Source organism: Gekko japonicus, unplaced genomic scaffold (assembly GCF_001447785.1).
Source record: "Gekko japonicus isolate JY-2015 unplaced genomic scaffold, Gekko_japonicus_V1.1 scaffold1609, whole genome shotgun sequence".
NCBI lineage: Eukaryota > Metazoa > Chordata > Lepidosauria > Squamata > Gekkonidae > Gekko > Gekko japonicus.
Window position 1 is genome coordinate 197,205 of NW_015166469.1, and position 22,232 is coordinate 219,436.

Consider the following 22,232-nt stretch of genomic DNA (forward strand, 5'->3'; position numbering starts at 1 on the left):
GGGGTTTTTTTCCCCTCTGGCTTAAAAGGGAAAGCCCTGGGAACCCCCATGAGCCATGCTTGGAAAGAGCACAATGTAAAAAGTGGGGGCATGTGGAAATCCCCATGAAGGGGCATCCCTGTAGAGGGAGAATAACTTGCCAGTGAGGAATGGGATTTGAAGGCAACTATATTTGAGGGATTCATGTGTCCATTGCAAAAGAAAAAAAAATACAAAGGGGATGGCTAGGCTTTGAAAATCAACAGCAAAGATTTAAAGACTTAATGTGCGCTATTGATAACTTATGGGTCTGCGGTGACAAGGAAAGAGGAAGTTTTTAATTCACTCTGAACAAAAATAAGGCCATGATCCAGTCCAACCTCAGCACTTTTAAATCATAGTGATTTCGATGGGACAGATTGTATTGTGTGCTGAACCTCCTGTTGCTATCTGGAGAACTTCAGAGTGCTTCACTTTTAGCTGGATCATGCGGATATGTTCATTTTCAAATGGAGACACTGGCACCAACCAAATTTTGTTTCTGACAAGTGAAGATTATGCCCCCTGTTTCTCCAAGATAATCTTTTTTAAAAGGATGAAAACCTTTACATTCATTTCAGATAAAAATCTTATCACCACATCATTTATTAACATTGTGTTTCCCCCCCAAATAAAAAACCCCCAACATTATATGAAACCCCAGTACATGCTCTTTACAATTTTAAAGAGAGAAATGATGTAAAGCAGAATAAAGTATAAAGCATGCCACTGGTTCATGAACTTCATTATACCAGAAAGAAAAAAAGGAAAATCACAGCAACAGACAGTTGCCATAGAAATATTCAAGCAGCTAATGCTTGTTTACAGGAGACATCTCTCTATTGTTTCTTCTTCAATCCCTTCTAAAGGATGGCAAATCAAAAAGCAATCGAGCAAAAGGAAGAACAGAGGCATTTGAATAGGAAATCAAACTCAGTATTTCAAAGGATACAGGTTTCTAATAATATTTGAACCACCCTGTTATTATTATTTTTTTCCTGTTTAGGTTACATCCCTGCTGTAGCACTGTTTTTTAAACTTAATTTTCACCCTGGAAAATGTAAGATAAAAAGTAAGGCACCAAAGAAACTCCGCCCTGTATAGCAATAAACTACCGTGAGGCTTGTTCGTTCATTCTTGCAACTTTGCTGAAAAAACTCTACATGTGCTGTAGCTGCACATGGTATTTCTGATTATGATTCCATACAAAGATGTTTATTGCACCCTACTTGGCTGGCTGAACCAGACACTTAAAAATTGGAATAGTTTTAATGCTCGCTCATTACATAGGCTTATTCTTCTTCAATGACATCCGGACTTACTGACAGCAATTATTGTTGGGCAAGACAGACCACCCCCCTCCCTCCTTTGCTGGTTATAAAACATATAATCCACTGATAAGCATAAAGGAGATTCTTCTTAATTCATGTTGGCCTCCCCTGGGGGGGGGAGGGTCATGTTTCCTCCGTCTGGTTGATTGGTTCTTTCAGCAACAAAAGTTAAAATCTGTTCGTACATTGCCATTCAACTGTGCTCTTGATGAAGACTCCTTATATTTATAAATAGCTCTGTGATGCAGACCATACATACGCTTTGATGCAATCTGCTAACCAGTCGTTAAAAACTATCCATGAATACATGATTGTATTGGTAGTATAAAACTGTAAGAAAAATCCATCCAGAATGAAATGGTGTTTGATAAACTGAACATGTTGTGCATGCTTCAGAACTGCAGTCATTGGGAATGTGCTTCATATTTTACTTCCTTTACTGCAACATATTTTGCCCCCTGGTAAGCATTCCCTTTTTCGTAAGGATTTCTTCCAAGATTCATTCACGTTGCTCCTATCACCACGCCCTGTCTCAAAATAATCATAATATTTACTTTTACATTCAGCGCCCTGATCACCTTTCATCGGTTCCCAGTCTGTAGCCCGTTCTCGTTCCAGTTCATCGCCTACTTTCTCATTGCTCGATACTGCCTTAACATGTGGCCCAGCACTAGTAATGAAAATTTCATTGGCATGTATCTGATCGTCACTCCGGTAAGCAGGGGCACCGCTTACACCATATTCCACTTGCTGGGAACAGCTTGGCAAAGATACAGAAGAAGAGGAGGAAGAGGGGGAGGAAGAGGAATTTCCCACTGTGGAATTTGTAGACAATGGTAAACTTAAATAGTGGTTGCTACATTCTTGATAAAGGCAGCAGGTGTGGATCTTTTCACAGTCCTCCCTTGCCATCCGAAGGCGTTTCCTGTAAGGACAGTCATGAGACACAAACCATTCTTGGGCTGAGGCTCCACCAAAAGAGCAAGTGGGAAAACACCAGTTGTTTTGCATGATAATTTCCCCATGAATTCTCTTCATTAAATTGTTTATCAGAACCGATCGCCTTAGGTAGACTTCAGGGTCATCAATGTATTTTAGTTTTTCCAAAGACATGTAAAGGATATGTGCCCGCTCCTCAAAGACAGAGATTGTCTGCAAAAAAGGGGGAGAGACAACAGCAAAAACAAAGATGAGCAAGGTGGGAGTTAGCTGAAAGATACCATTGGCAATCACTTTTAACATTTCAGGCAACCTATTAACTATTCGGTTCCTCCAATCCCATCAAATAGCTGGGTGGTTTACTGGCTCATGTGCAGGGTTTTCTCCATCAGAAGTCAGAGTCTGGAGGAAACCGGTGCTGTATTTTTTCTATGGCTAGTATAGCTGCATGGAGTATTTTTGAGCCAAACTGTGTCATTGTGTAGAACAGTATTTGTAGAATAAACTAAGAGTGCTGTACTTTTAGGGGTACAGAAACTCATCAAACAGTACTTCTTCGGAGACTTTCAGGAATATAAGGTTGCGATCACATGCGCCAGATGATCCGACATAGGTGCGAATGCCCAACGAATCAAAAGGGCGCGATCAGACAGCAACATCTGGGAAGTGTCCCGCAGCCGTCAGCAACCTGCACTGCTCCGCCACAGAAGCAAAGTACAAAAAACACCGGAGAAAATCCAGTAGTAAACGGGTTGCACCGGGCCACGGATGGACTTTCCCCTGTCTGATCATGCACGCACACTTCTGAGCCGTTGGGATGGTCTGATCAGGCCATCCCAACTCGGTGCTGGTTTCCCCCCCCTTTTCACAGTATGCGCATTATCGCATACCCATAGGGGGCTCTCGGTGCGGAGGTCTAATTCCCTGTTTATGTGCATGGGAAACAAACGGCAAAAAACCCCAACTCACTTGCAGTTGCATCTGATCACACAGTGACAGGCTGAGACTGCAGAAACAAAGGGCTGTGTGATCTCACGACCGCAGCTCAAATTCCTCCAGAGGGAATAGCCTTGCTTTCCCTCTACTTCAAGTGGCATGTGTGACCACAGCCCAAATGAACTGAGGCAATGTTTTTAAAAAATTGAGAATTCACTCACTGCTGAAAAATCCAGGTCTAGATCATTTCCTTAGCAGCCTAGCTAGCTGGAGGTCACAGGCTTTCTCAGGGATCCATAGGTTTCTATATATTCCTACCACAGGGCAGGCTCACTGTTTCTAAAAGGGCTTCTGAAGAAATATTATTTGTTCTTTACTCATTATATTTTCATCCTGCCTTTCTTCAGTTATGGAATTGTAGGTGGTTTACATAAGATACCAAGAGGTGTCCCATCCAGGTACAGATCACCCATAATGTAGGGCTGCCATCCTGCAGGTGGAGTCAAGCAACAAATATATATACTGCAAAAACTTTGTTATAAGTTAAAGTGTTCTATATGTCCCATCTTATAAAGTGCATTGTGTATTATTCATAATATTCTAAAACAGGTATATATTCATTACATGCAATATCAACAATAATAATCAGTTTGTACAATCTAATACCTACCAGTCAATTTACATCCTTTTTACACAATCAACCCCAACAGAAGTTTCTAGAACTGTACACCCGCTTCTACTTGCTTGAAAGTCTTCTAAAGGGGGAAGTTTCCTTTTGTGGTTACATTGAAGTTTAATTTGATGTTTGTTGCTGGTCCTACAAAAGGCCCATTAGGCAGCTGCTTATGAAAAAAGGTTTTTCCGGTGTATATATTTGTTGTTTGACTCTTCTAACACTGCAGCTCAAGTTTTCACAGTCCTGCAGGTGAAGCCTGGAGATCTCCCAGTATTACAATTGATCTCCATATTATGGAGATCAGTTCTTCTGGAGAAAATGGCTGCTTTGGAGGGTGGATTGTATGGCATATCCAGCTGAGGCCTCTCCCTTCCCCAAACCCTGCCCTCAGACTCCACCATAAAATCCCCAGGAATTTCCCAGTCTGGAGCTGCAACCACAGCCAGACCTTGACCCAATGAGTCCACTATCAAGGGCCTAAATAGGCCTGGAAAGGGCTCTGCCCCCTCCCTCTGCCTTTTACTGACTAGGGTTGCCAGGTCCTTCCTTGTTGCCAGTAGGGGACTTTGGGGGATGTCCCCAAGGCAATGACATCACGTATAAGCGACATCATCACAGGGTAGCTGCTGGAGCCTCTCCCAGCGCTGGTGGTGCATGTTTGCAAAAACCATTTAATTTTAAATGGTTTTTGCAAGTGGGCACCACACAAGCCTGAACTTCAAGAGGTGAATTTGTCACTTGGAATTCAGGCGCGGATGGCCCACACTTGCAAAAACCATTTATTTGTTATTTTATTTATTTATTTCATTCCATTTCATTGGCACAGAATACCATATAAAACACATAAAAACAGTTTAAACATTTTAAACATTTAAAATAATCAAAGTGCTAACTGAAGCGGCCATTCTTCATTGATACAATGGCATATTTTATGATGTAACACACAACCAGCCACGGCCTGTAGTGCCCAGTCCAGGTCTTCCAGTCTGGAGTTCGACTGGCCATCCAACATCAGATAGAGCTGGGTGTCATCAGAGTACTGGTGACACCCCAACCCATACCTCTGGGCAATCTGGGCAAGGGCATATAGATGTTATATAACATCAGGGAAAGCACGGCCCCTTGAGGCACTCTGCACTCAAGCGGGTGTCTCCTGGACTGCTGTTCCCCTAGCGACACCCTTTGTCCCCAGCCTTGGAGAAAGGAAGCAAGCCATTGCAAGGCGAGCCCTTGAATCCCCATGTCGGTGAGGCGGTGGATCAGCAACTGATGGTTGACTGTGTTGAACGCAGCCGACAAGTCCAACAACAAAAGTGCCGCTGAACCACCCCGATCCAGATTCAGATCCAAAGGGAACCTTCCCTTCAAGTGGTTTTGCAAGCAAGGCCAGGCACTGCACACACCTGAACTCCAAGCAGCAAAGCCCATGAAATCAGAGGATCCCCTGCACCCACCTAGGGACTGGCAAACCTATTACTGACAGAACCAAGCCTGGAAATACTGTGGGTACCTAGCAACAGTCACAAGGGAATCCCTTGCTTAAAGCTACAGGAGCTCCTTTTATCATTTTTGGCTTTTTTAAAACCCCTGATGGGTGTTTTTTTTTAGATTTCACATTTTTCTGCAAACCTAGAGTGTTTTTCAAGTGTATAGATCTGTCTTGCCTGTTCACATTTCCAGTCAACAGATTTAAGTATCCTCAGATTTAGCCAACTTGGCTATTATTAGTATATAGATTATGCAGTCATAGTCGAGTTAGCACCTGTTATCACATTAGCCAAAAATACAATCTAAACAACAAACTATGTGATTAACAGCCTCATGCGATGCACCTGTTGCATGCCTGTACCACTTCAGAATACAGGTGGGGAACCTGAATATTTGAATGCTCCCCAAATTTATTTCTAAAAGCCTTCCTGGATATTAAAAACAAAAGTTTTGGTTTGCTAGAGTGGGATCATAGGAAGGAAGGCAGGAAAAAAAGAATCAGTGCCCAGTCTCACCCAGGCAGCTATCTGTTTTAATAAGTGTAACCCACCTTGTTGCAACTCATCTGTATGAAAGAATGGGTCTCTGAGCATGTGCAGAATTCCTTTTATTCACCAAACAATAGCAAGCCCCTGATCTCTCAATAGAATCTGTGAAGAGAGCTGAAGTAGGCTTGCCAAGTCCCTCCGGGAAACCCCCGCCCCAGAGGCCCGTTACCCGCCACTGGCAGATCGGGCCCCGGGGGGAACCCCACCCCCAAAGCACGCGATGTGCACGTCGCCCGGAGGTGACACAATCGCGTCGGGCACGTTGGGGGCGGGGCCATGGTCATCTGAGGGAAAACTCTACGGTTTCCCCTCAGATGGTCGTGGCCCCGCCAACAGCGTGCCCGGCGTGGATGCATCACTTCCGGGTGACGGGGTTGTGGTGCATGTGTGCTTTGTGCGCACGCTCCCGGAGCAGCACTGGAGTCCCCCACTCCAGCGCCGATCCGACTTGGCAACCCTAAACTGAAGACATAATTCTATGGCTGTCTTAAATTGCTGAACCTCTTCTCTGAAGAGGGCCAAAGGGTTGAGGAGGCATACTATCAAGGTAATCTCAAGGCCTAACACCTCTTACTGAGGGGGGAAATAGATTTTTGGGAGGATCTAAATAAATTTCAGCTCAGGATAATCCTTACATTTAATGCCAAGACTGCAAACAGGTGAAGAGTGTACTCTGAGCATGTACAGTTTCTTTTCTCCCTACAGAGTAACCAAACACACAACCTACTTGCTCATAGGGGCCACATTTCTAGGTTGAAGGTAGTGATTTGCAAGCAGATATATCTGTAGAATCTTCCGTGTTAAAAATTAACACATTGATTAATACCCATCTCCCCTACCCCTTACAGTTCCCAACAGTTTTGAAACCTACCCCATAGTTCTGCCTGGCAGCATCACTTAAGAGAATAATGGTAATTGTGTCAAATCAACCAAAGGCTAAGAGAATGACCATAAGCAAGCAACTTTTCTCCAAACAGCTGGTGGTATGCCGTACTACAGATATATTAGCTTTGGAAACCCTAAAAATACAGGTTTTAGTTGACTTAAGTTTGTAGGTATTTGTGACTCTAAGGCACTGAAATCCAATATAAATAGTAACAAACTACATACTCATATACACATATAAGTACATATACACCCACATACATATGATGAGTCTCTCTAGTACCACTCTGAGCTCTTCTTCAGCCATTCTCCTCCCCCCACCCTTGTTAACTGAAAATGGTAGCTCTTCTCAGTTGATCTGTTTATGGAGGAATTCAGGATCACATAGTTCAGTTTCTACATTATTGGCTGCGATCACACGCTCCTTTAGATCCAACATAGGTGCAAATGCCTGAAGGATCTAAAGGGAGTGATCAGACAGCAACATCTGGGAAGCATCCTCCAGTCATCAGCAACCCGTGCTGCTCCACCACAAAAGCGGAGTTAAAAGGCCCCGGTCACACGGGCCGGATATCGTGGGGGGAGGCGTGGCTGTTTGCCACGGAGCGAACTACTGCGCGGCCGCCGGATCATACATCCCGCCGATGTCCCGTGGTTCGAGGGGAGGTCCCGATCATACGACAATCCTGTGGCGTGGCAAAGAAGCGGCGTGGCGCAATCACAGCAGTAATGGCTAGGCGCTGCTGCCGTGGCAAACGGGGTTGTGGGTTTTTTTAAACCAAAGTGTGTGCGTGCGCCATTGGGTGCTTGTGCGCATCCCGTGGAGACTTGGGGGAAAAAACACTTTTCACCACGGGACATGGGCGGGTGCCGGATGCCACGACCTACCACCGGAAACACGATCAGACGCCCGCCCTTGCCCCGTGGTTTCCGGAAACTAGTACCTCGGAGGTACTAGTTTTTTACGGCGCATCTTCAGTGGGAAGCCTCGGGTTCGCCACGGGAACTCTATGCTTCCCAGATGTTGCAGTGTGATCACGCCCGGAAAATCCGCCTATCTTCCGTCTCTGTAGCGTGGCTAATGCTCCGTGTGACCGCAGCCAAAGATACCAGGGAAAGTTCAATGTTATCCAGATAAGGCGGGCCACAAGCGGACTTTCCCGGGTCTGATCGCTCAAGCACGCTCTCATGCCATCAGGATAGTCTGATCAGGCCATCCTGACTCCGTGCCATGTCCCCCCCCATTCGCAGTATGCGCATCATCACATGCTCCATAGGGGGCCCTCAGTGCAGAGGCGCAATTCCTCGTTTATGCATGAGGAAAACAAATGGCAAAAAAAAACCCTCACCCACAGTTGCATCTGATCACACAATGATGGACTAAGCCTGCAGCTTCAAAGGGCTGTGTGATTTTGCAACTGCATGCCAGATTCCTCCAGAGGAAATAGCCTTGCTTCCCCTCTGCTTCAACTGGCACTTATGACCACAGCCATTGTCATTTCTCCAACTGGTTACAGCCCTGTCAGCTATCTACCACATCACTGGATGAATCATTACTACTGCCACAAGGTTAAGTTTGTGAACAGCAAATCCGGTTTTGTCAGATAATGCTACACTAGGCAGATGTCACATCTCTGTTGTCAATGGACTATCAATCAGTACTCATCTGGAATACAAGCCTTATATGAACACTTGGGCAGCTGGCATAAAGTCCTATTGAATTTAAATTAATAAAGTAATTTTAAGCATATAAAGCATATTATTTTTTTGTTTCAAGAGGATATAAACATTCCCCCTTTTTATGAAGATTGGGAGGCCAATTTGGCCCTGGAAAAGGGCACACCCCCAGCTCTGCCTTGACTGGAGGGGGGAAGAACAGGGTCCTGGCTGCTCACACCTGCCTCACCCAAGTTGATGGCTGCCCACCTTGTGCAGTACAAAGGCTGCCAGTTACAGCAACAGTGGCTCTGTTCACCTCAAGTGTGGCTGCCCCAGGGTGGCTCTAAGGAGGTGGCTTCAAGGGGGCATTCACCTGCGCTCACTGGCCCACCAGGACTTTTTCCGGTGGCCTTAATAGCCAGTTGGCCCCTGCTCATCATAAAATTTCTGGTCTGCTCGACCCATAGCACCTCTAATGGTGGGCCAGAGGTAGGACTAAAGGTAAAGGTTCCCTTGCTCGAAAGCCAGTTGAATCCGACTGTAGGGTTGCGGTGCTCATCTCTGTTTCAAAGACGAAGAGCCAGCGCTGTCCGAAGACATTTCCGCGGTCATGTGGCCGGCATGACTAAACACCAAGGAGCACGGAACGCTGTTACCTTCCCACTGAAGTGGTACCTATTTATCTACTTGCAATTTCTTGCTTTCGAACTGCTAGGTTAGCAGGAGCTGGAACTAGAGATGGGAGCTCACTCCGTCATGCGGCACCCGGGTCTTGAACTGCTGAACTACTGACCTTCCACAGCCTGCAGTTCAGCGTCTTAACCACTTGAGCCACTGCAGCTCCTAAGGCAGGGCTACAGATCCACTATCAAGCTGGTGCTCCAATCAAGGAGAGTGTTATATTTATAAATATAGTACAACAGAAACCTACAGCAGCCACTTCATTTGTGCAAGCTCTGAAGAGCCCTGGATCAACTGCTCTACCTTGCACTATGCCATTGGTGAGAAACATTCGTTTGATTTCTTACAAAAATACAGGCTCTCTCAAATCAAAGCAGCAGCCTTTTGGCAAACTCCCTCTTCCAAACATTTTGACACACTTCTTCTGCCTTGTAAACTATTTCCTATCTTTGCAATCAACCAATTTGAAGTCTACACTATTAATTAACTATTATACAGTATTAATTTCTGTTCACTATGAAATCAACTATTATTCACTATTATTTTCTACCAAATCTATCTTTTATAGGAAAACTACAGAAATGAATATGCACACCTCTTACTATGAGATAGGGTTAAATCATTAGCTGAAACAGGTCCTATTTAAAAATGAAGTGTTTGTTTCCAATGGAGTACGTGTTTCTATATAGCAAGCTCATTGTACAGACTGAATGGTTAAAGCAATTTAAAAAGGACATAATCTTTCACCCCAGGGTCTCTGGCTCAATTGCAATCACTGTTGTCTGTAACTGGAAGCCGATAAGTATCTGGCAGGAGCTTTCTGTGAAATGATCTACTGGTCTCTGTCCAGTTCCCAGTGGAAAACTATCTACCCTGTAAAAAAAAATCACCATCAGATTTGGCAATCTTACTTAGCGAAAAGGTCATGAGTACACATGAACCTTGGAGTATGACATTCCCTAGGGCTCAAAGTTTGATTTTCCAGATGTCCAGGCTATATGGGAATCTTACAATGCTCTAATATATTATCTGTATTTTTACTGTAGGCTAAAAGAAAGTTCTCAGTCACAAGAACTGTTATACTGGTACCTTTTCTCAATACTAATTTGGTCAGAAAGAGAAAGGGAAAGAGAGAGAAAATGAATAGGCAAATGAATGAAAATCAAATAGGTGAGATCTGCGTAGCTTTGTGGTTTCTGAGTCATGACAGGTATTCAGCTAGTGAAAGCACAAAGTCTGATCTTGAATGGGAGCACTCTGCAGGACTGTGCCTTCTGAACAGCATTGTCCATTGGGCTTGTTCAGTAAATCTGCTTAAAAGGAGCCGGAGCACAGACAGGTGCCATTAATTCTCTAGCAAATACTAAAGGTTCTGCCCATGCAGCCAGGAAAAGCAAACCAGACAATGTTGTCATTTGTTTTATTGGTTGCTTTGGATCGCGCTCTTTTATAAGTGAACTTGGGCAAAACTTCAATACTACAGGGATTCTGCTTCTAGCTGGCATGTACAGCCATTTACAAAGAATGCAATTATCATAAGTTTTACTGCTTATCCCAGTGAAGAATAAAGGTAGAACACATTACTTTTAATGACATTGTGGCTTTCTAAATTGCACACACTGAAATGTACTGTAATTGTTTTTCACAGTAAATAGAAGAGACACGAGTAGTTATTATGATAGTAATAATAATTGACAATAGGTGCTCAAAATGGTTCACATACATTGTCTTAGGGCAGAATAAACACTGCTACTCTCTCATACTGTCAACTGATTCAGGTGCCATTGGACTCAAACTTTGCTCTGCTACTGTCCACTGAAAAGCCTTTGCGTACAGTGGTGCCCAGCAGGGAGGCAATAATGTTTACATGCTATTTATTTATTAATTTACATTTTGTTTTACCTTTTTGCAAATCAAGGCAATTAACAACATTGAGTGCTAAAAGATATACCGCAACCAAATTTTTAAAATGTAATGCATTAAAGCATTACAGAAAATAAGCAGAACAGAAACATCAACACAACAAATCAGGGCGGTCATATGCCTTCTGAAACAGGTACAGCCTCCCCTAAGGGATGAACAGCTTTGCACTTTATTGGAAAAGGGTTCCAGAGTCTCCAGGCAACTGCCCAAAGGGCAGCTGCTGTGAGTTTCATACAGGGAGGTGTGCTCTTTAATAAGCTAAGTGAGCCAGAGAGTTTAAAGGGAGGCTCCAGCACCTTGTATTCAGCTTGGAAATACACTGTTAAGCAGTGCAAATTGTTCCTTTTAGCATGTATCATCCAAGCTGCCCATAGAGTGTGCTCACTAGGGCAAGGTTATCCCTGGCAACAGCAGTATTGTCATGCATATTTTGCACATGATTAAAAATGCACACGGTAAGGAACATCCAAACATTGTCAACAACACAGGCACAGTACCGGTAAGTAATATAGTAAAATCTTTGTCATCTGGCACTTCATTATCCAGAATCAGTTATCTGGCATTGCTTAGAAGGCAAGTTCCTCCCTCTAATCCATCATACCCCTGCATCTTCAGGCCTGCATGCGCCCAACTCCTGCCTCTCCAGCCAGCCAGTTTGATACCTCTAGTCATTGCTGGACTATTGACAGCTGGCACAGTCAGCTGATGTCATCCTTGGGTGCCTCCTTCCCTCTCAGCCTGTCTCAAGCTGTTGGCAGCCAGCTCGGTTAGAGGGTTCCCAAAGCAGCTGGCCTACTTGTCTGCCTGCTGTGCGGGATGGTTATGTGGCTTGGGAGGATGGAGAAAGGTCCTACCTGGCATGAAGGTGTTTCCATTGTATTCCAATGGGTAGGGCTTGCTTGCTACAAATTTTTCTGGATTGGGGGTGGGGCAGAGCAATTGGATTCATGGTCTTCTCTCACCTGTGTACATGGTGAGACTGGGATCACCACAAGTAAAAGTGAATGCAAACATTTGTTGATAAGCAGCATACAAGGTAGGACCCACACTACTAGTAGGTGAGGTTTTCAGTCTTTTCTAGAGCAAGGTATGGCAAAGGTTTGCTCCACTGCAGTGGGAAGGCGAATCCCCCTACTCTGGAACCTGAGATCTATTTTGGTGGGCACACCAAGGAGCGCTGCTAGTTAAGCCAAACAGAGCACTTGGCAGCTACAGGAACAAGCAAAGGAAAGAACATGCAAAACGTTCAATCTACCTTGAAGTTACAGCAACTGAAATTCAAATACTGAGAAGATATTAGAAGGTAAAAGATCAAGTAGAATTACCAGACCATATCAACAGCAGAGAAAACATGGTGAAAGTCAGAGGGATTCCTGAGCACTCTTAGATTTAATATTTTATTTAGATGATCTTATAGCTGTTATTGCTGGATCTGATTCAGATAATATATTAATTTATTGTGCTTGCCATCTTAATTTTAACTTTGCAAAAAGAGAGAGAGAGAAGAGAGAGAGAGAACCTGGAAGACATACTGTAGTTGCTTTTCAGAATACCAACTCTGAAGATTAATTTATGAAGCACAAGATCAAATGGATGGAAACTGATTCATTTTCTAAATTATCTCTTTCCCATTTCACTATGGAAAAGGAGACTGTTGAAATTCCTAACAAACTAAGCAAAGAAAGCATTCAGTTTAAGTGGACTGTTCCTTTTCTGCTACATTCCTGTTTTAACCAGCAATGGATTATGATAAAAAATTCTGAAGCACTTCTGTTCTTAGAACAATTTGGCTCTTATGAAATTGAAGCTGTTACTTTAAATGATGCTACTCAAAATCAATCTGTTTCTTATCATTCTCAACAGCAGTTAGTTGGTAATGGGGGTTTAGAAGTAACTGGTGTAATTCCCAGTGTTGGAGAAATAGCACATACACTTGGGGGGAGGGAGAGACAGGGAATAAGATATCTCAAAATTTAAAAAAAGGAATTCTTCTCAGTGTGCTATAAATATAAATGTGTGAAACTTATGGAATTTGAATTCTGTATTCAATAAAAGAAAAATGGTGAATATCGTTATTAAAAAAGTAAAATAGAAATGGGAAAGTTAGATTTATTGACTTGTACCCTACAAGATCTGCAAGTGGAACTGAGCTGTTGGACTTTACCACCTTCTCCTCAAACTCACTGAGTCCTCCCATTTTTTTTCCGCACAGAGAAGGGGAAATATCCCCTCCTGATGACAGAAGTACCTTTCCATCCGTGTAAACCACAGGTAAAGAAACTGAGTTTAAATGTTAAGGGCTGTAATAGTCAAATAAAGAAGAAGAAATCTTTGCTTTCCTAGAGAGTCAGTATAAAGATCCTATGTTTATGCAGGCAACTCCTATTAAAACTGGTCACTCATTATATGACATGTTTAAGACCAGACAAAATATTCTTTTTAAAGGCCTCAGTGTGGCAGTTTGGCACCCTTGGATTGTCTGTCTATTCAGCACTAAAATGTCTAGTTTTGCCTGCCAGAAAACATGTCTTCAGTAGCCAGGGTAAAGGAGACCTTGAATTCAGGTAAATTATAACCATGGGGCCTATATGTTCTTATGTTCTACATATGGTAGGATGATCTCACTGTGCCTAGAGTTCGAGGGGAGGAGGATTACATCCAAATAGACACAGAGTATGAATGATGAGATGGAAATGTTCATCCTCTATCCTTTCTCACTTATTAGAGCAGACAAAAATCATTGTTGCGTCTAGTTGACTGTGGTAATAAAGCACCAGTGACAGAAACTTCATTCATTATACCATTCTTGGTGCAACCGTAGAAAAACAAATCCGAATATTTCAAAGAGAAGTAAAATATCAATTCTTACGGGAACAGCTGAATTACTGCCATAACTCAGGTGGAGTATTTTGCTGTTTCAAGCAACTGTGACTTCATATCAGAGTCACTTACTGAAGGCTGGTTTTTAAAACTTACTTTAGGTGTACAGCTGGTGAGTGGTGGATGAAAGTCCTCCTCTTCCACATATTTCCTTTTAAAGTATGTGATCTTGGATGTTGCTATAGGATTTGAAATTCCTCTGTGGTGTGATCCTGTGGAAAATAAATTATACATGACAAGTGATGTGTGGTATGCCTGAGGTTTCCAAAAGAAAATACTTAGCTTCCTCAGTACAACTCTGCTGCACATTTCTGTATATGTTTATGGTCTTAAGAACGTACTTTAATAATAGCTCATGTGAAAAATATTGTGGCAAATGGAGGGCTCTGCTACAAGATAACTTAGGAAGCAAGGCTGTTTATTTAAGCATACTTGTCACATTGGCTTAGGCACTCACTCTGCATACTTGGCTCACACAATGCTTTCATTCCATACATCTGACCAATTTAAAAATTCACAGTGTTCATCACTATACTCTGTGCTACCTTGAGGAGTTAGGGGTTACTAGAAGTACTAAACATAGATATGTATAGATGTAACTAGAAGTTTTACAATACAGGACTCACTGGGAGCAAGTGTATCCAAAAGTAAGTTCTATTTTATTTTAATGGGTCTTCTTCCCAGAAAAGCGTTCTTAGGAGGACTGCAGCCATTAAGCAGTAGCTGCTTAACTACGTAACCCCCAAAATGCTCAGGCTTAACATCAAATATGCTCAGTAAAACTAAGGATAACTCAAATAAATGTACTCGGCAAATGACAACTTCCTACAACTTTTTTTTTTTGCCACTACTACACATCTTTTCATAGCACATGCTGCTACTTTGCTTAGAAATATTGTAAAAATAGTAGCGACTTCCTAAGTTATTATAGAGGAAATAATAAATGCATCCGGTTCCACACACTGCTGTCTATGAAAATGCAAATGGCACGAACCAGCTTTCTAGGAAGTAAACAAATTTAGAGGCAGTTGTTTGCACCACTGAAGTGAGATGGGGGAGACTGTACTGGCCGTGCCCTAAGTGCCATGGCACTTTTTTTGTCTTTGGCAAATTTCTTCTCTCTTAATAACAATCATCTTCATACTGAAGGCACACTGCTCTTCCACCATCCATCCTATGAGAAAGAACTGGCCTGATGGGAAGACCAAATCCTATTTGTAAGTAATGTCTAAAATTTGCATAATTTGCTATTATAACCAAGTCAGTGTGATGCTCCTTTAGCTTCATAGAAAGGAAGTGATTTGGAACAGGTAGCCAAAAATGTAATTGCTTTGAGCTCTTTGGAGACCGATGGATATTATAATCTAGCGTGGGTCACAGTACACCAATCAAACCATATGCTACTACAGAGAGTGAAATTTTAATTATTGTCTAGCATTTAATATGGCCACCTGTTTGGGTCTTTATTATGTTTTTTCCCAGGTGTTAATTTAAATGATGTACAAGACAAACTGGGTGGCATAAAGCTACCTTTAAACCGGAGTTCTCCTGCTCTCAATCAGCATCAGAACCTCCCCCCCCCCAATGCTGGGGATCAGTTCTGGCGTATGCAAATACCTAAAATGTATGTGCTGCCAGCTATCCAACAATGGCCCTCCTAGCAGCTAATAGAAAAAATATTAAAACATCCAGAACAATCAACAGTATGAAAACCTCTGAATAATAGCAGACCAACAGCAAGCCAGCCTTTAATTGCTGTGGTCTGTTTTGACTTTTACTCTGCCCTTCACTAGAAGGCTCAAAGAAGGCAACAACATTTAGGAATAATAATTGCTTTCAAGCAAGCATATATAAATACACAAGCACAAATACACATACCACTAAAAGAACCCTTTGCCCATATACTACTATAAAAAAGACCTTGACTTTCTTCCAAAATTTATTCACAGACAGGCTTTGTTGGACCTTTGGAAGAATGGCATTCCAAAGCATAGAAAAGCAGAAAGTACCTCTGGGATTGTTTATTTGTTTTATTACGTATTTTAAACATTTATATTCTTCACCCCAACCAGATGGTTACAATTAACATCAAATCTGGGTCATCATACAACATCAATAAAACAAAACAATCCTTATCAACAAAAAAATTTTAAATCAGCTTTAGGAGTATATACACACAAACATATATATATACACGCAAGTAGAAATAAAATCAAAATATACAGGGCAGCTTAAAAAATATAAAATCAGTAAGTAAACTTTGCATAGATTAAATACAAAGAGTGGAGAGTGGTCAAAAATATTCACCCCAAAATTCAAAAATCTCTGTATCAGGCAAAGCGATGAACGGAGGGTATCCACATCTGGGGCACCATCACTGAGAATTGCCTGCTTCTGATGCTGATCCCTCTAACCTCAGAAAATGAGGGGAAATGGATAGAGCAGGACCTCAAAATACAGTCTTCATTGAGGGGAAGATATGCCTGGAGGTGGTCCTTCATGCATCCCAATGAAAGCTGTTTAGGGCTTCAAGGCTGTAACCAGCCCTTTGAATTGGTTCCCAATGCAGATTGGTAGAAAGTGTCATTATCTCAGTTTGGGGAAAATACGCTCCCTATAGCAGGCACCAGTTCACAATCTGGCCTCTGTGACTGGAAACTTCATATTCAGAGACAGACCCAAAAAGAATAATGTAATGACTTGGTTGTGATCAGTGCACAGATAACTATGGCCAAATCCTGCCTTTCATGGAAGGGCCATAGATGGCCTACCTGCCCAAGCTGGTAAAAAGCACTTTGTACTACATATCTGCACTTCAACCTGTAGTCATGGTTCTAGCAGTACTCCTGATCTGTAAATTTGCTCCTTCAAGAGGAAAGGAACCCAATCCAGAAAAGGGCTATGACTCAATTCCTAACTGGTCCTATTACTGACAAATAGCACCTCTGTCTGGTCTGGACTGAGCTTCAGTTTACTGGCTGTTATTCAGCCCCTTACTGCCTCAGGTGAAAGGGAGAAACAGTTGAGGGTCATCCACATATTGGCTGCACCACTACAGATTCTTTGTCGACCTCATACAGTAGATGCATGCAGATGTTGCAAAGCACGGGAAATAACATGGAATCTTGTGGAATCCCACAAGCCAAGTAGCATGGGCTCAAGCTCCAACTTACCTGTCTTTGTAACACCCCTCCCACCTTCTGAACTGGATAGAAGGACTGATGGATTTTCGTTCTTATTTATATATGACAGAGTGAGATTTGACTCATCAGAGCTTACCCCTGGAATATTGTGTTGGTCTCTAACATGCTACTGGACTCGAATTTTGTTCTGCTACTATAGACTAATATCCTGACCTGGACAGCCCAGGCTGACCCAATCTCGTTAGATCTTGGAAGCTAAGCAGCCCTGGCCAGTATCTTGATGGGAAACCTCCAAGGAATACCAGGGTCATTACGCAGAGGCAGACAATGGCAAACCACCTTTGAACACCTCTTGCCTTGAAAACCCCAGGGGGTCTCCATAGGTCAGCTGTGACTTGACAGCACTTTACCACCGCTATAGACTAACAGGCTACCCACCTGAAACCTATAGACTAACAGAAAAACTCAAGTACAGTGCCCCTGAACCCTATCTCTGCCATACAGCTTAGTAGGATACCATGGTATTGAAGGTCACTACAGGATCAACAGGGTTACAGTCTAGAAGAGTCAACAGAGATATAAATCTCCTCTCTCTCCTACAGCCATTCATCCATCAGGGTGACTAAGGCAGCTTCAGTTCCAAACCCAGGCCTGAAAACAGACTGAGATCCATTTGATCCAAAAAAGCCTGGAAGTATCTGGCCACCAACTTCTTGACCATCTTGCCCAAGAAAGGAATATTAGTAACTGGATGACAGTTATCCAGTTCCTTACAGTCTAAGAAAGGTTACTTCAGGAGTGGTTCTACAAACTGTCCCCACCGAATAATCACAATTCACACATATTTCTAATCAGGGATTCTCAATTGCCCCCTTTTCCCCATTGTAGTTTATTCACAAAGTGTGAGCAGAACCCATGAAATCTCCCAAAAAGTTTCACTTCTTCCCAAACATTCTGAGATTGGATCACAAAACCTATGTGCATGTGCACTCTCATGTCACTTACGCTATTTCCATCTGTCACCTTTATTATGTGTTGAAAAATCAATAAATTAAAAAGAGGAGTTTCGATCTTGCTAGGGTGTGGGAAATGCATGGTTTGTTCCTCTAGTCTAGCCCCTCCCATTTTGCCTCCATGCTTGACACCAAAGCTGAGCATGTCCATGTGTGCTAACAGGATCACAGTTATGTGTTCTTGCACTGCCCTCTGGGAACTGTAGTTCAATACTCTCAGTTTTGAGTGTGTTTTAGTATGATTCGTGTCACTGAATGATGAATTCCATTGTGCAGATGCAAAAGTAGCGCATATGTAAGGTAGCTGATTTTAAATGATGCCCTACATTGACCCACAGGCAAACAAAACCTAAAAGTAACTGGGAACATGCACCAACAGGGGCTACTCAGCCAGCTGCCATGCTGGATGCTGTCATTGCATTAAACTGCATGAAATGCTGCTAGTTTTGAACTGTAAGCCAGTCATTACAGTGGTCACATCAGATGCTTGCCTCAACAGCAAACGGGCATTATGAACAACGTAAATTCATTTTTAAACAGCTGTCTTAAGAACATCAAATCACCCCCTTCAGTGAATTAGGGTAAGTAAACAGCACTTCTTAGATTCCAGAATCTGAGGATCAGTTCAAACTTGCCTTGAAGTCATGCCCTTTTCCTTGGAAAACCAAGAAATTTGACCCTGAACTCAGGGTGAATTTCATCCTGTGCTAAGAGGCAGTACATAGAGAAGGTCAGGTCTCACAGCAGCAGATGAGGCAGTAAATGTGTGTCTGGACGGGATTTGTCTATTTCAGCCTATAAGCGAGAGTTCACATGCTGAAATGCTCTGGGAGGGGGGCAACATTTATTTATTTAATTCCATTTATATCCCGCCCTCCCCGCACGCAGGCTCAGGGCGGCTTACATGGCACAAGTGCAATAAAAATACATAGATTTCTATGCACAGAAGGCTAACGTATCAGGAACCTTTCTCCTTTACATCTTGTTTCTTTTGTGCAGTGCTATTGTGTGTGTGTGTGGGGGGGTCCCTGTATGCAAGAGCATTCATTAACATGAGTCCCCACCTGTAGTCTGAAGTATTACAGTACAGAAACAGGTTTACCACCTCCCATGCTGTTGGTAAGAACTAGACCTAAGAGGCACTATTATTATTATTACATCTGTTCCAGAGCTCAGCCCTACTTCTAAAAACATGAGCTAGATCTTAGCCTAGGTAAGTCTTAACCCACAAGAAACAACAAGTGCTCATGATGGTGTTTTGTTTTGTTTTAAGAAAATGGGAACTGCAAAAATATTACTTATTTTTCCTGGCAGGGCTCAGTGAAATCAAAAGAGGAAAAAAAAAAAACAGGAATCCAGTACCACCTTAGAGACTAACAAAAGTTATTCCAACCTTAGTGTTTAAGGCACCACTGGATCCCTGTTTTATTTTTCTGGTGCAGGATAGCCCCGCTGCCCATCTGGAATGAACAAAAAAAAGAATGCCTTCAAGCAGGCATTGCAAAATACCTTTTAAACGGGGGGAATTACTGGCAGTTAACAGGCCTTAGAAGGGATTCCTGCTCAGAAACAGCCTTCAGCCCTGGCATGGAAAAGCATTCGAACCCCTCTTCCAACAGCCAGTGGTCACAAGAGCAAAACAGAACCTCCATATACAGAGACAGTGTACCCCTATCAGATGCTGGAGGGAAATAACTGGAGTGGGCTGTTGCCTTAGTGCCCTGCTTGTACCCCTTTCAGAGGTTCCCAGGTAGCCAATATCGCCGCAGGTCTGGAATAGGGTTGAATCACCTTAAGACTCTTCTACTTCTTGCCAGGGTTACTTAACCGCGAGCCCCGTGTGGTTTTCAAGGGAAGAGACGGACGTTCAGAGTTGGTCTGACCATCGCTTGCCTTGCAGAGCGACCCTGGTCTCCCTTGGTGGCCTCCCATCCGAGCACCATCCAGGGCTGACCCTACTTCGCTTCCGACATCTGATGAGATCGGGCTAGGCTGGGCTACCCCGATCAGGATAGCTTCTTGTAATCCTTACAATAATCCTCCAAGGTTGGCCGTTAGTATAATCGCCCATCCTGCAGGTGAAGATGGACGCGGGGGGGGGCTGGGTTGGTGTTGCCGCTCTTGCGGGTTTGTTATTTTAATCATCTTTATTGCTAGTGATTTACAAATACACATATTGTGAGACGGTTCCGTGTCTCGCAAGTTAGTCCGGAGGCGAGATTCGACCCTGGGGCGCCCTGACTCACAAGTCTGCCTACCTGACTCCGGAGGTTGCCCCGCGGCCGTCCTGCCGTCGCCCGGAGGCTGCTGCGCCTGGCCCTGGCTGCTGCTGCCGCTGGCGGCTGCATCCGAGGCGGGGCTGCTCTTGCTGCAGCAAAGCGACTCCCACAGCGGCGGCGGGTACTCGGCGGCTCCTTCGGAGGAGACAATGGGCTCGCAGAAGCTGCTCAGGGGCAGCACCAGAGTCATCGCTGCCCGGCCCTGCCCTTCCCGGGCTGCAGCCATGCCTGCCTGGCATTTCGCTCGCCCTCCCGCCCTCCGAACGCTTCGGGAATGAATCGCTTGCCAGCTCCGGCGCTCGCCTGCCTTTCTCACGCTCTCTCTCTCTCTCTCCCTCTGCTCCGATTGCTGCTTTTTTGCCCATTCCGTTGTCCCCCAGGCTAAAGATTTGTCCCCTTCGCCTTCTGATAGCCCCTTTCTAAAAAGAACCCCCCCACACACGCGGATGAAAGAGGCGAAACAATTCCCCCGACCACACTCTGCTGAAGAAGGGGACCAGATCCTAGAACTGATATTCTCCCCCCCCCACCCGCCCCCCCATAAAAACATCATTTATTGAAAGTAAAGCGCCTTTGATTTCAATTGCACTTACTTCCAGGTAAGTGCGCTTAGCGCCGCAGCCTTTCCCCCAAATAAAGGCAAACCTTTACCCCTTCTGCTCCCACCCCTGCTCTCGACTCTTTCCTCAGTCCGTTTTTTCCTCTTCTTTTTCTGAAAAAGCAGTAAATCCAACCAACCGATCCGGCCGATGCTCCCAGATTGCAACAGGATCACTTTATTCTCTCCACATACTGTGCCGGTCTCATTTGCAAAAACACAGCGACCTCAGCAACGACATTGTATGCGTGTGTCTTATGTGTGGCTGGCTGGTTGGCTTTCCCCCTCCTTTCCTCCCCCCCCCTTTCTTCTTTCCCTCCCCAACGAAACAGAGCGAGACTCTTAGGTAGTTGTTTCCATCAGCCCCGATTGGGCTGAACTGGATCTGCCTCCAGTCAAAACACTGAGATTAAGACAGAAAATTGGCTCCGGTTTCAAGCCGTGAGTTGCAATCCCATAGGAGCCAAGCACAACATCAGTGGAGCAAGCAGAATATTAAACAGGAGCAGGGACTCCGGGGCTGGAGCCAGGCTGCCTGAACTATCATCCAGTCCCAAGCAAAAAAAAAAGGGGGGGGAGCAGGAGCACAAGAAAACTTTCTGAAAGGGGCAGGCAATCCACATCCCACTCCACTTTTCCTAATAATTCACCTACTCCTGGCAGGCAAGTCAGACGCCTCCTCTCTCCTTCAATGTGCTCTCCAAGAAAGAGGAATTTTGTTTCCTTTTCATACATTTCTCAAGTTGATGCCACTACAGGAGGAAGAGGGTCCTCCAAAGTGGGGGGGGGGGTCACGCAGAATGGAAAGCCGGCAGCATGTTTAGAATTAAAGTCTGTCTGGACAAGACTGATGAAGTAGGAGGGTCACAGCTGAAAACAGTAAGAAGCAGGTTTTCCAAGCATCTGGAGAACCTCACTTTATTTCAGCCTAGAAACAGGGGATGCAAGAATCCTGTGTCCGCCTTGTGACTATTTTTCAAAATATCCAGACACCAATGGTTGAAAGGGCAGCTCGTGCCAGCAGCACTTACGGTATTTCCACTGACTTTGGGATGAAAAATGGGAACAGGACAACTTTACTGCCACAGATTGAACAGAACACTACTTAACCCGTTCATTCTGTTGTCCAGCAAAGCAGTGAATGTCCTATTTATCTATGAACTCAATGCATACTTCTAGGGATGTTTTCCACACAGGAAGCTATTAATTTGAAATATATTCCTTTCCTTCCTGTC

General features: G+C 43.8%; 1 protein-coding gene across 1 annotated transcript; it reads right to left on the bottom strand.

Annotated features, from left to right (window-relative positions):
- Positions 1-1,243: 1,243 nt before the first annotated feature.
- SERTAD4 (SERTA domain containing 4) lies at positions 1,244-20,589 on the bottom strand. The gene is made up of 3 exons (XM_015412104.1): positions 20,379-20,589; positions 14,061-14,176; positions 1,244-2,501 (listed from the first exon to the last, which is right to left on the bottom strand). The coding sequence occupies exons 1-3, from the start codon at positions 20,587-20,589 to the stop codon at positions 1,770-1,772; spliced, it is 1,059 nt and encodes a 352-aa protein (XP_015267590.1). The 3' UTR covers positions 1,244-1,769.
- Between the last annotated feature and the right edge of the window lie 1,643 nt (positions 20,590-22,232).